This window comes from Schistocerca serialis, chromosome 8 (genome assembly GCF_023864345.2).
Source record: "Schistocerca serialis cubense isolate TAMUIC-IGC-003099 chromosome 8, iqSchSeri2.2, whole genome shotgun sequence".
Lineage (NCBI taxonomy): Eukaryota > Metazoa > Arthropoda > Insecta > Orthoptera > Acrididae > Schistocerca > Schistocerca serialis.
The window spans coordinates 519238612-519252650 of NC_064645.1; the positions used below are offsets into that span (position 1 = coordinate 519238612).

The 14039-nt window shown below is 41.6% G+C and overlaps 1 protein-coding gene across 1 annotated transcript in view; it reads left to right on the top strand.

Moving 5' to 3' along the window:
• Positions 1 to 14039, top strand: part of LOC126417102 (dynein beta chain, ciliary-like) — a 739775-nt gene that overhangs the window by 214204 nt on the left and 511532 nt on the right. Inside the window, exon 14 of the mRNA XM_050084997.1 lies at positions 409 to 578. Within this exon, the coding sequence (XP_049940954.1) occupies positions 409 to 578 (170 nt within the window). The remainder of the gene's footprint in view (positions 1 to 408; positions 579 to 14039) is intronic.

Consider the following 14039-nt stretch of genomic DNA (forward strand, 5'->3'; position numbering starts at 1 on the left):
AGTCTTTTTTGCTTCTACTTCATATCTCTCTCCCTCCCACCTCCCAGCACACCTCCTTACCTCCACCACCAACCCTGCAGACTGCAGCTCAGCCATAGTCAGGCCCCAGTGCCTGGAGACAGTGACCATGTATGTGTGAGCCATGCTTTTGTGAATGTGTGTGTGTTTTGTACTTCGGAAGAAGGACTTGGTCCAAAAGATGAAATATTTTAGCAGTCTTTTTCATTGTGCATGTCTGCAACTCAGTGCCTCCTCTATGTGGTGAGAAGCAATCTATCCTTTCTATACAGTCCTTACGAATGTAATCTGTCTAGGATTTCTCATGTAAAACATGTTCTAGTCATAGAATCTTGGTTGTTTTTTGGAAGTCTTCTTTTTAAATTACATAAATATATTTTTTCCTTGCAGATTGATCACTTTGATCAGCAGTATGCCACAATAGAGAAAATGGATCCTACAGCAGTCTTTTCAGGATGGTTTCAGGTTAATTTACAGCCGTTTAAAGAAACACTTCTCATTAATGTAAGTGAATGGAGCAAACTTCTCAAACAGCACCTGGAAAATCATGTTATTAACAGGTAAATATTTTTTTATCCAACAGAATATCTTAATGAAGTGTAGGAGTTCTGAAAATGAATTTAAAGCATTACCCAGAAGCAAGTTATTCATGCAGCTGTAGATTTGCTTTTGTTTTTAAAGTAAGATCATGATACGCAACCCTTATTTGTCATTATTAAAATAAAAAAATAGGTTATCGTGAAGGACTTGTTTTCTTGTATTTTCTTGTGTGTCCTGTTCATTGGGTCTAGACAACAAAACAATGCAGTTTTTGCAGTTCTCTTTATTATATTTTTGTATTGCAACATTTTATTTTGATGAAATGGTTTTTCATTTCAAAAACGTCTGCTTGGTATTGAGGAATACTATCATTCACCCATCATTTTTTTCTTTTGAAATTATAAAAGATTTTACAGAAAGGCAAGCAAATATGTTATTTTCCCAACCCTTTATTCACAAGATTTTTCCTGTGTTTGTTCCTGTACCCAGTCTTCATAATTTTGCTTACAGCAATCATGATACTCTAGGTTCAAACTGGGTGCAAGCCTGGTACTAGAAACTTTGGTTATTGTATGATGTCCAGTTTAAAGTTTCTAGGGCTGGAGGAATTTGTCAAGAGCTCATCATACGGTGTTTTGTGCTTTTACAGCCAGCTACATAATGTAGCACTTATGAGTAATATTAAATATGTTGCACTAGCATTTCTAATATTTTTTGTCTTATGTATGTTGAAATGTGTGGTATCTGATATGCTCTGGAGCACTAACATGATTGTAGTCAGTTAAAATGATGCTTTCCTCAAAACCTTAAATTTCACCATTCTTGAACTTACAATCATTGAGTGCTAATCCCTGAAACTATGATTAATCACTCAAACTTTTCTATTACTTCTTTGACGAGAGTGCTGAGTTCAGTATGTTCTCATACCAATCAAAATTGTGGAAACTTTGCCAACTCTTAAGTTCTGACAGCAAGATTATAGTTTTTAACTTTAATAATGTTTAATCTCACATTGGTAGTAATAATGTGCCGCAAAGTACCAGAACATTATCTTTCATTCAAACATTGTTTGCAAAAAAGGAAATAACTTTATACCTGCCATTTGACGAGGTGGCAGAAGATTGGAAAGCATACGAACACCATCTGTGGCAAAATTTCCATGCCTTCTGTGTTAGATGTGGAGGTAGGTCATGCACTGCTTTTTTCATGGGTTTCTCCAGCCTTGTATCAGGTATTGTGGCAGTTGGTCCCATTACAGGAACTTTCGTCATTTTTGTTTGATACTTAATATTCATTGCTGCCCTCCTACAATTGCCACTGCACCAATGTCAGTTAGGGTTAAATTCTACCAGCACAAGAAGCAGACCAATCAGTCTTACTGTGCCTGGGCCTACAACCCACCATGGCCTTAGTCACAAGTGCCAGTTTGTCATGGCCAAGTCAAAAGAATCATATGCAAATGCCATGGTTCACAATGTTATCATCCGTACTGTCCCAGATAAGGAAGTCTACAGTCATATGAGGTCTCTTACAACAATGGTTTGCAGTTGTAAGCCTGGTGTGTCATCATGGTGATATAGGGTGACCTGGCAGTGTCCACTGTGTACAGGGAGGGCGATGTAGCAGCTGTGCAAGCTGGCCAATATGGTTGCTTTTGCACAGCTTGTAAACAGCATTCAAGCCACTGCTCACTGTTGCCACTGTGTGCATCTTGTTACTCCCAATATGACACATCAGAATGTCCCCAGCACTGGACCCCCTGTCGTAAGTGTTGAAAAAAAGGCCACATTGCAGTAATCTGCCACTCAACTGCACAGGTTGCAACATCAGAGAACAAGGATATGGATATCCAGAATGTGTTGTCATCAGAGCTGTTTCCTGATCAGGATTCCAACAAGCTTTTTATCAAGGTTTTGGTTTGCTCATGACTGCTATACCTACATGTAGGCACCGGCATGATGATTTCACTGCTTAATGCCCAAACATATTCAGACCTTGGCTGTCTGCCTCAGTTGCCAGTAAACAGGTACCTCTGAGGGTTCAGTGAACAGTAAATCTCCTTGCTTGGCCAATTTGCAGTTGAAGTTAACCTATTAATCAGTGACTTGGCCTATTACCTTTTTTGTCATCTATAATATTAATTTACCAAACCGTTTTGGATGTGCTGCCTTTCAGGCATTTGGCCTTACAGTCATGGGCTCCATACAGTTGGTATCTGCCAAAGCCCCCTATCAATCATTGAAAATTCTGTGCTCAGATTTTAAGATATCATTGTGGAAGGCCTAGGGTGTGCTACAAACTTTCAAGCTTACATAACCTTGAACCAGTCAGCTCATCCTAGATTTTCTTGTGCTAGGTAGATCCCTATAGCGCTGTGCTCCTAAGTCATGGCAGATCTGGATAGGCTTGCCTCTTTATGGGTTGGAGTTCCCATTTCCTCTAGTGAATGTGCCAGACCCCTTGCCCCCGTGAAGAAACCCACTGGTCAAATGTGACTGCAGTGATGTTAAGGTCACTGTGAATTCACAGTTCATGGTCAACATACACCCATTGCCATGTTGGGATGAACTGTTCACAAGCTTAGTTGGGGGTCAATTCTTCTCCAAAGTGGATCTTTCTGAAGCATATCATCAGTGAGGAGTCCAAACATATCATGGTTCTTAACATGCCTTTTGGCGTGTATCAATACCAACAGTTGATGTTTCCTCCCGCAGTTTTTCAATGATATCTGTAACACGACATGTCACAAATTCCACAATTGCACAATCTCTGGGCCCTTTTTCAAAAATTCCAGGACGTGGGTCTGTGTTGAAATTTGCAGAAGTCCAAATTTGCCCAATTACATCTTGAGTGTCTTTACCACACCATCTTGTGACAGGGCGTCTGATCCATGGAGAGTCTTGTCAGGGCGGTTACGAGCCTGCCGCAACTCTTTTTGTTACAAGAACTGCAGGCTTCCATGGGTAAAATTGCCAATTACCACTGGTTCATTCCCAGGACATCCACCATTACACATCCTGTATATCTCCTTCTCCGCAAGGATGCTTCCTTTGTCTGGTCTCCAGTGTGCGACAAGGCCTTCACCATACTGCAGGAACACCCCAGGTCAGCACTGTGGGCTAGGTGCTTTTGATCCTAACAAACAATTACTTTTGGCTACAGATGCCTCACAGTATGCTGTGTGGACAGTCCTTGCCAAATGGAATGCAGATGGCTCAGAGCAGCCACTGATGTTTGTATTCTAAACTCTCAGTCTAATACACATCCACAACTGTTTTCATGATTGGCATCGAATTCCAGCTAATTGTTGACCACAAGCCATAAGTTTTGTTATTTAGTCAATCCACCCAGATCCCCAATAAGGTGGCCCATGGATTGGCGTGTGTTTTCATTTGGACATCACCTCCCAACAAGTGGTAGATATGTTTCCAGTCAATAGTGGCAGAGTCACAAAGGTAACAGCGTCTGACCCCTTCCTCAAGCAGGTAGTCCACTTCACCCAGTAGAGTTGACGCAGACGTTGAAAAGACGAGCCTATCCTTGGCTCAAGATGGTGCAGTTTGGACAAAATATGTCATTCCCGTGGTTTCTGTGGGAGAGAAAAAGTATCTTACCACTCTTGTTGATTTGTCCTTGCTGGTGTAGCCTGAGAAAGAGAAAGACACACTCTGATGGGGGATTAGTAAAACTTAATCCCTCAGCAGGCCAGGCCAATGCGTGGTTGGCCTGTGATGAGTTGTTGACCCAGTCCATGGATGAGCCGGTTGTGGGGGTGTCCCGCTTTCTCGTAGAACTTCTTGGCGATGGTGCAAAACCTGTCTTGGAGAGGCAGGATCCCAGTGTCCTCGTGGAGTTGGTGCATCGAGAAGCACCTCGGAAGATGAATAGCAGTCTTCAGGGCTTGGTTTGGTATCCGCTGCAGAGTCACAATGTGAGCGTCTGCGGCTTTCCCCCAGACCAAAGCCGCATACTCCAACAGTGGGCGGACCAAAGTTAGGTGTAGCATGATGCTGTGTTGCGATGGCAATGATGACTGCGGGTTTAGCAGCGGATACAGGGTGCAAAGGCATACTATTGTTCTCCCTTTCACATCACGGATGTGATGCTTCCAGGTGAGCCTGTGGTGTACATCTACATCTACATGATTACTCTGCAATTCACATTTAACTGCTTGGTAGAGGGTTCATCGACCCACAATCATACTATCTCTCTACCATTCCACTCCCAAACAGCGCGCGGGAAAGACAAACACCTAAACCTTTCTGTTCGAGCTCTGATTTCTCTTATTTTGTTTTGATGATCATTCCTTCCCACGTAGGCTGGGCTCAACAAAATATTTTCACATTCAGAAGAGAAAGTTGGTGACTGAAATTTCGTAAATTGATTTGCCATGACGAAAAACATCTTTGCTTTAATGACTTCCATCCCAACTCGTGTATCATATCTGACACACTCTCTCCCCTATTACATGATAATACAAAACGAGCTGCCTTTTTTGCACCCTTTCAATGTCCTCCGTCAATCCCACCTGGTAAGGATCCCACACCGTGCAGCAGTATTCTAACAGAGGACGAACGAGTGTAGTGTAAGCTGTCTCTTTAGTGGACTTGTTGCATATTCTAAGTGTCCTGCCAATTAAACGCAACCTTTGGCTCGCCTTCCCCACAATATTATCTATGTGGTCTTTCCAACTGAAGTTGTTCGTAATTTTAACACCCAGGTACTTAGTTGAATTGACAGCCTTGAGAATTGTACTATTTATCGAGTAATCGAATTCCAATGGATTTCTTTTGGAACTCATGTGGATCACCTCACACTTTTCGTTATTTAGCGTCAACTGCCACCTGCCACACCATACAGCAATCTTTTCTAAATCGCATTGCAACTGATACTGGTCTTCGGATGACCTTACTAGACGGTAAATTACAGCATCATCTGCGAACAACCTAAGAGAACTGCTCAGATTGACACCCAGGTCATTTATATAGATCAGGAACAGCAGAGGTGCCAGGACGCTTCCCTGCGTAACACCTGATATCACTTCAGTTTTACTCAATGATTTGCCGTCTATTACTACGAACTGCGACCTTCCTGACAGGAAATCACGAATCCAGTCACACAACTGAGATGATACCTCATAGGCCCGCAGCCTGATTAGAAGTCACTTGTGAGGAACGGTGTCACACTGTCACACTGGCCTCTTTTGCTTGTATTCTAAGGTCTCCAGCAACTAGGAGTTGCTACCTTCTCACTTCTGAAGCCTCTATGAACATGGATGCTGTCTCCACATTGTAGTTGTCCACACTTTGCCCAAGGAATTAACAATACTCCAACCCCAAAGGGGCAGGGTGTAGAAGTGACCTGCACAGATTCCACACCTGAGATCCAGATGCACAGTTGTAAGGCATGTCGCTGAAGTCTGTAGTCACTAGAAGTGTGAGAGGCTAATGCTTAAGGATGTATTCACAGGCTCTCCTCCTCTGTGCACTCTACCAGCCAGCTGACACCTTATAGAATCAGGCCCGGCCAGCCTCATCTTTATTTATATATTAACATTTTGACTAGGATTATCGGAATAGTGGTGTAGCCACTCTGTGGCAGGTGTACTCTTGTTCAAGTTATTTATAGATGTAATAAAGTGTTATGTCTGCCATTCTATCTGTGTTCTTGTTGTTAGAACAGCTCTGACTTTATAAACTCGATATATTGAGCATGTCATACTTTTTATACTTGGAAAATTTGTTCAGTGTATTACCTTGAACACATTTCTGGCTAAGTGTTTTTACAATTATTGTGAGGTATGGCTTGGTGGCTCAGTAAATAAGTGTCTGATAAACATATACAAATCCAGCATGTCAGTTTGAATTCAGACCTAGCGTTTTTCTGTCACTTATTACTTTTTGATCTCAAGCAATGACCAGTGTAGATGAAAAATAACAAATTGCACTGTGGTTTGCAGTAGATGTTGATTTATAGGTCCTCCTATAAATATCTGGCTATGTTAGTTAGAAGGTTGGCAGAAGGCAAGGGTATACCACTTCCATAAGCACCATACCAAGTGAAGCAGTGTGATGTTCAAACCAAACTTTTGACTGAGGACAGCTTTACTGTTTTACAGCAGTTGTATATGCTCTCTATGAGTTTAGATATAAGTGTTTGCATTTGTTTTTTTAGATTTGGTTGTGTTACTAGCAGTCAGTCTAACTGTAATACATTTTTCTATCTGATGTACATTGAGATCATTAAATTCTTTACTTCCTTTCATTTATTTTAATGTGTTCAGCAATATATTTTGAAACCACATGCCAGTTGCACTAGGTGGATATTAATGTTCTCTTGCTAGCACATGGTTATGTGTAGAGTCATGATTTACAAGACAAGAGAGTTTCTTGATGAAAAAGTTCTGTAGCCAAAGTAGGTTGTAAAGTGCACAAATAGGACACCTAAAAAGAATTTTTACACCTTTTATTAAAGCATTGAGGTGGTTACAACTTATTGATCTTTCTTGTAAGTCTACAAATCTTATTAGGCACCTTACTTTATTATTAATAGTTACTACCTGCTTCATTAAATTCCCTACACTTTCATGACTGATTTCCATGTAGTGTTTCCTATTTGTTGCGTAGAACTCATTAATATCATAACACTACTCTCTTATTCCAACATTATACAAAAGCAACACAATGAAAATGTTTTGTGAGCTGTATATGTGCCACAGGATGTTGACTGTCCTCTGAGTTCAGAACATAATCAATAAATCCAGTTATTGCCATTTTATTTGACCATCCTTCCTCAAATCAGTTTTGGGATGGATATTGTATTATATATTTTGTTGTTGTTTGTTTATTCTTATAATTATGGTTTTTTTGTTTTTTTTATTTTTTTATTTTTTTTTATTTACAGATTTCAGAAACATGTAGATGGTAGTTACTGGCCTTTAATTGCATAATTTATGTTTGCTGTCTTGCTTAAATATTGGCTTTATGTAATATTCCCCAACAAAAGTAGGACATAGTGCAGACCAATCTACAATTTGTTTCTATATCCAGTTAACTTCCATGTAATAGATAAGTTCCCCATGACAAATAGCTTGTACCGTCATGATTATCAAATGGTAGTAATAAATCACATGTCAATCAGGATTAGGTAAGAAAGAAAATGTGCAGTTTCACAAAATCATGAATACTGACAGCCACACTGTTCCTACTGGTCAAACAATAACTAAGATTACCAGTAGCACAAAATATATGAGATGTACAATTCTTTTCTACAAATATTTTAGAACTAATCAAACAATAGAAAATCCAGGAAGGAATGTAACAATACCAGAGAAGGAAAGTTTCTACTCATCACATAGCAGAGATGCTGAGTCATGATGGGCACAACAAAAAGATTCACGCAATTAAAGCTTTCTGCTATTAAGGCCTTTGTCAGCATTAGACACACACACACACACACACACACACACACACACACACACATACACACTCACGTAAACGCAACTTGCACACACGTCTGCAGTCTCAGAGAGCTGAAACCACACTGTGAACAGCAGCACCAGTGCATGATGGAAGTGGCAAATGGGTGGGGTAAGGAGGAGGCTGGGACAGGGAGGTGGGGGGGGGGGGGGGGGGATAGTATGTTGGGAGTGGCGGACAGTGAAGTGAAGTGTTGCAGTTTAGATGGAGGGCAGGCGAGAAAGTGCAGAGGCGGGAGGGGGTAAGTAGTGGACAGGAGAGAAATAAAAAGAAATTAAAAGACTGGGTGTGGTGGTGAAATGACAGCTGTGTAGTGCTGGAATGGGAACAGGGAGGGAGCTGGATGGGTGAGGCCAGTGAGTAATGAAGGTTGAGGCCAGGAGGGTTACGGCAACATAGGATGTATTGCAGGGGAAGTTCCCACCTGCGCAATTCAGAAAGGCTGGTGTTGGTGACAAGGATCCATATGGCACAGGCTGTGAAGCAGTCATTGAGATGAGGGATATCATCTTTGGCAGCGTGTTCAGCAACAGGGTGGTCCACTTGTTTTTTGGCCACAGTTCATTGGTGGCCGTTCATGCGGACAGACAGCTTGTTGGTTGTCATGCCTACATAGAAAGCAGCACAGAGGTTGCAGCTTAGCTTGTAAATCACATGATTGGTTTCACAGATAGCCCTACCTTTGATGGGATAGGTGATGTTAGTGACCGGACTGGAGTAGGTGGTGGTAGGAGGATGTATGGGACAGGTCTTGCATCTAGGTCTATTACAGGGGTATGAGCCATGAGGTAAAGGATTGGGAGCAGTGGTTGTGTAAGGATGGATGAGTATATTGTGTAGGTTCGGTGGATGATGGAATACAACTGTAGGAGGGGTGGGAAGGATTGTGAGCAGGACATTTCTCAATTCAGGGCACTATCCTTCCCACCCTACTGTGGCATTCCACTGTCCACCGAACCTATACTATATACTCGTCCATCCTTACACAACCCCTGCTCCCAATCGCTTACCTCATAGCTCATACCCCTGTAATAGACCTAGATGCAAGACCTGTCCCAGACATCCTCCAACCACCACCTACTCCAGTCCGGTCACTGACATCACCTATCCCATCAAAGGCAGGGCTATCTGTGAAACCAGTCATGTGATTTACAAGCTAAGCTGCAACCTCTGTGCTGCATTCTTTGTAGGCATGACAACCAAAAAGCTTTCTGTGTGCATGAACGGCCACGGGCAAACTGCAGCCAAAAAACAAGTGGACCACCCTATTGCTGAGTACGTTGCCAAACATGATATCCCTCATCTCAATGACTGCTTCACAGCCTGTGCCATATGGATCCGTCCCACTAACACCAGCTTTTCTGAATTGCGCAGATGGGAACTTTCCCTGCAATACATCCTATGTTCCCGTAACCCTCCTGGCCTCAACCTTCGTTATTCACTGGCCTCACCCACCCAGCTCCCTCCCTGTCCACATTCCAGCACTACACAGCTGTCATTTCGCTGCCACACCCAGTCTTTTAATTTCTTTTTATTTCTCTCCTTTCCGCTAGTTACCCCATCTCGCCTCTGCACTTTCTCTCCTGCCCGCCATAATCTGCTTTATTTTATAACTTTTACATTACTGGCCATTAAAATTACTACACCATGAAGATGATGTGCTACAGACACGAAATTTAATGTACAGGAAGAAGATGCTGTGATATGCAAATGATTAGCTTTTGAGAGCATTCACACATGGTTGGCGCCGGTCCGATACCTACAACATGCTGACATGAGGAAAGTTTCCAACCAATTTCTCAAACACAAACAGCAGTTGACCGGTGTTGCCTGGTGAAACGTTGTTGTGATGCCTCGTGTAAGGAGGAGAAATGCCTACCGCCACGTTTCCGACTTTGATAAAGGTCGGATTGTAGCCTATCACAATTGCAGTTTATCGTATCGTGACATTGCTGCTTACGTTGGTCGAGATCCGATTACTGTTAGCAGAATCTGGAATCGGTGGGTTCAGGAGGGTAACATGGAATGCCGTGCTGGATCCCAGTGGTCTCGTTTCACTAGCAGTTGAGATGACAGGCATCTTATCCACATGGCTGTAACAGATCGTGCAGCCACGTCTCGGTCCCTGAGTCAACAGATGAGGACATTTACAAGACAACAACCATCTGCACAAACAGTTCGATGACATTTGCAGCAGCATGGACTATCAGCTCAGAGACCATGGCTGTGGTTACCCTTGATGCTGCATCACAGACTGGAGCACCTGCGATGGTGTGCTCAACGACGAACCTGGGTGCACGAATGGCAAAGCGTCATGTTCTGTTTGCAGCATCATGATTGTCACATCCGTGTTTGGTGACATCGTGGTGAACGCACATTGGAAGCATCTATTCGTCATCGCCATACTGGCGAATCACCCAGCGCGATGGTTACACGTCTCGTGGGGTGCCATTGGTTACACAGCTCGTGGGGTGCCATTGGTTACACGTCTCATGGGGTGCCATTGGTTACACGCCTCGGTCACCTCTTGTTCGCATTGATGGCACATCGAACAGTGGACGTTACATTTCAGATGTGTTACGACCCGTGGCTCTACCCTTCACTCAATCCCTGCGAAACCCTACATTTCAGCAGGGTAATGCATGACCGCATGTTGCAGGTCCTGAACGAGCCCTTTTGGAAACAGAAAATATTCGACTGCTGCCCTGGCCAGCACATTCTCCAGATCTCTCACCAATTGAAAATGTCTGGTCAATGGTGGCCGAGCAACTGGCTCATCGCAATATGCCAGTCACTACTTATGATGAGCTGTGGTATCATGTTGAAGCTAAATGGACAGCTGTACCTGTACACACCATCCAAGCTCTGTTTGACTCAATGCCCAGGCGTATCAAGGCCATTATTACGGCCAGAAGTGGTTGTTTTGGGTACTGATTTCTCAGGATTTATGCACCCAAATTGCGTGAAAATGTAATCACATGCCAGTTATAGTATAATATATTTGTCCAATGAATACCCGTTTATCATCTGCATTTCTTATTGGTGTAGCAATTTTAATGGCCAGTAGTGTACGTATCCGGTTTTCCTTCACAAGTGTTATCGAACAATTACACAGGAAGCCGAGAGAAAAGTTTACAATCAACTGAGATGAAAGTCACTTGTGTCGGGAAGACCAAGTTTTATTTATTGTAGAGGACTTAACTCTCCAATTAAGAAATATAGGTGCAGGCCTACCAAAACTTCAAAATTCTTCACCTAGTTACAAAAGCAATAGCCATGCCTATGTGCAAAAAATACAACATTACACGAAAAGCAAAGGCAATTTGGAGCACTACAATGCATGAAACGAGTAAACCCAATGCCAGTAAGATAAATGATCCAGAATGAGATTTTCACTCTGCAGTGGAATGTGAGCTGATATGAAACTTCCTGGCAGATTAAAACTGTTTGCAGGACCGAGACTCTAACTCGGGACCTTTGCCTTTCGCGGGCAAGTGCTCTACCAACTGAGCTACCGAAGCACGACTCACGACCTGTCCCCACAGCTTCAAATCTGCCAGTACCTCGTCTCCTATCTTCCATACTTTCTGGAAACATCCCCTAGACCGTGGCAAAGCCATGTCTCTGCAATATCCTTTCTTCCAGGAGTGCTAGTTCTGCAAGGTTCGCAGGAGAGCTTCTGTGAAGTTTGGAAGGTAGGAGACGAGGTACTGGCAGAATTGAAGCTGTGAGGAAGGGGCGTGAGTCGTGCTTGGGTAGCTCAGTTGGTAGTGCACTTGCCCGCAAAAGGCAGAGGTCCCGAGTTCGAGTCTCGGTCCGGCACACAGTTTTAATCTGCCAGGAAGTTTCAAGATAAATGATCTTTAACTTCCTGATGGCAGTAGGTGTAAGAATGATGGTATTAGGTTCAAGTTATTGGCCATTAAATTCAGCAAATTCTGTTAGTGACAGAAAACACAAGGACAATGGCCTGTGGTATGCAGCTAACTTATTTTAGTTAGAGAGACATTACATAGTCCACCAGTATACATTGGTTTTGCCAACACAACTGTTGAAGAGATATGCAAAATGTACAAAACACATTAGGTCACTGAAGGGCTGGCTGTGATTTCAACCAAAATGCTGAAATTTTGCTTTGATTAGATAGCACTCCCCGTAAGTGAACTTCTAATCACTTGGTGACTCAAAGATACTTTCTAAAAGAATGAAATATGCACTAGTAATATTATTTACATAATGGGGATAAACAGATGACCTTTAATTATAGACCTCTCACACTCAAAAATTTTTGAGAAGGAGGCTTATAACAGAATATTAAACGACCTTTCAACCAATACTTATTTCCAATTTTGTAAATGATAACCTGCAGAACAAGCAATATATGATCTGATAAATTTTTTTATGGTAGTATTAAAGAAACTTGCAGCTATTTTGTGTGACCCTGTCAAGACCTTCGATTCCATGATGGCATTTCCTTGCATGGGTGCAGTATATTTTTACTGCTGAAAACTTAGGGTCATTTAAATAAATGATACTGTGGGAATAAAGATAAATTTTGAGAGCAGAAACATTAAATATTGTGTTTCATGAAGTTGAATATAAAGATGATTTATCAGCATTGAAGGACTTCCCAAAAGCTGTGATGTATGAAGTATACTGATAAATGGTACAAATATATCCATTCTGCATTTCTGTGAAAGCAGAACTAACACAGGGTCAAAGGGATCACTGTTCCCTTCTGGTTCTGTGAGGGTTGTAATCGAACTCCATGCTGGACCCTTCACTCATGTCACAATAAGAAAACAACGAGCAGCAAGCAATACATAGTATTTGGTAATGGCTGATGTGCAATTGCCTGCTGTGGATGGCTAAATAGTTGTATCATAAATGAATTAGTGCAGGCCCAACCTGTACCAATATTTGGTGCAACCACAGGTTAAAACACCCGCCACCTAAAACTGTCACATTATAAGTGTCCACAATATACCAAGTTTTGGACTTTAGCAGACAGGTAAATAAACAAGTTTCTTTGTTCTAACATGTTAGGTCCCATGGCCGAGTCCTAATTTGCATTATGCAGTATTAATTTTGTACACACCATTCTACCACACTCATCCTACATGGCACTGTGGCATTGAGCACACTGATGTGTTATTAGTTCATGAATCTTTTATTTTGTAATTGCATTCTTACGCACATTATATTTCCAAATTGGGCTTTGCCAGATGCTGTGCAATATCAGTAACCAAAAATTGTGTTAAATTTTTTATATTTATAAGCAGAAGTAAAGTTGTTTCAAATTATCTTGGACAAAATTGTTCATCTGGATACAGTTCACTATAAAATAGCATCCAAGAGGTACTTTTGTGTTTCCACATAAGGAGACAGAATTCGAATCATTATTTGCATTTATTATAATATACGAATTTTTCTGGTCCCTACTAAGCCATTCTCTTACTTTGTTTCTGAGTACCTGGACATTTATTATTTCCTGATTTTGGTGCCTACCATCAACCTGCAACAGAATATAAAGCCAGATTCTGGGTACAGGGCAAGGAGCCACAGGGTACATAAAAATTATTTTTGCTTCCATTATTGTGGGTATAAGTATCACAGTTTCTTGTAAACTCACTTTTATCATAAACTTTGAATAAAATCAAGGAGTAAATGTGTTGAAACATGGTTTTACAGTAACAAAGCCAAGATTATCTAAAATTAATTTCCATGATTATCAGTGTTAATGGGTTTTACAGAAGTAGCATGTAGTAGCTGCTTCTGCCAATTAGTATATAACTGTATTCATTCCACACCCTTGGAGGCTTTCATTTATTATGGGGCATATGGAGAATAATGTGAAAGTGAATGAAGGGCCTCTGAAAGATGTTTATTTATTGGTTTCACACAGTATTAAGAGTATGCTGCTGTAGAATACTTGTAAATACTTTTTAGACAATAGCTGCGCTGCTCAAGATATTTAAGCCATAAGATATTATTTTGTGAAAG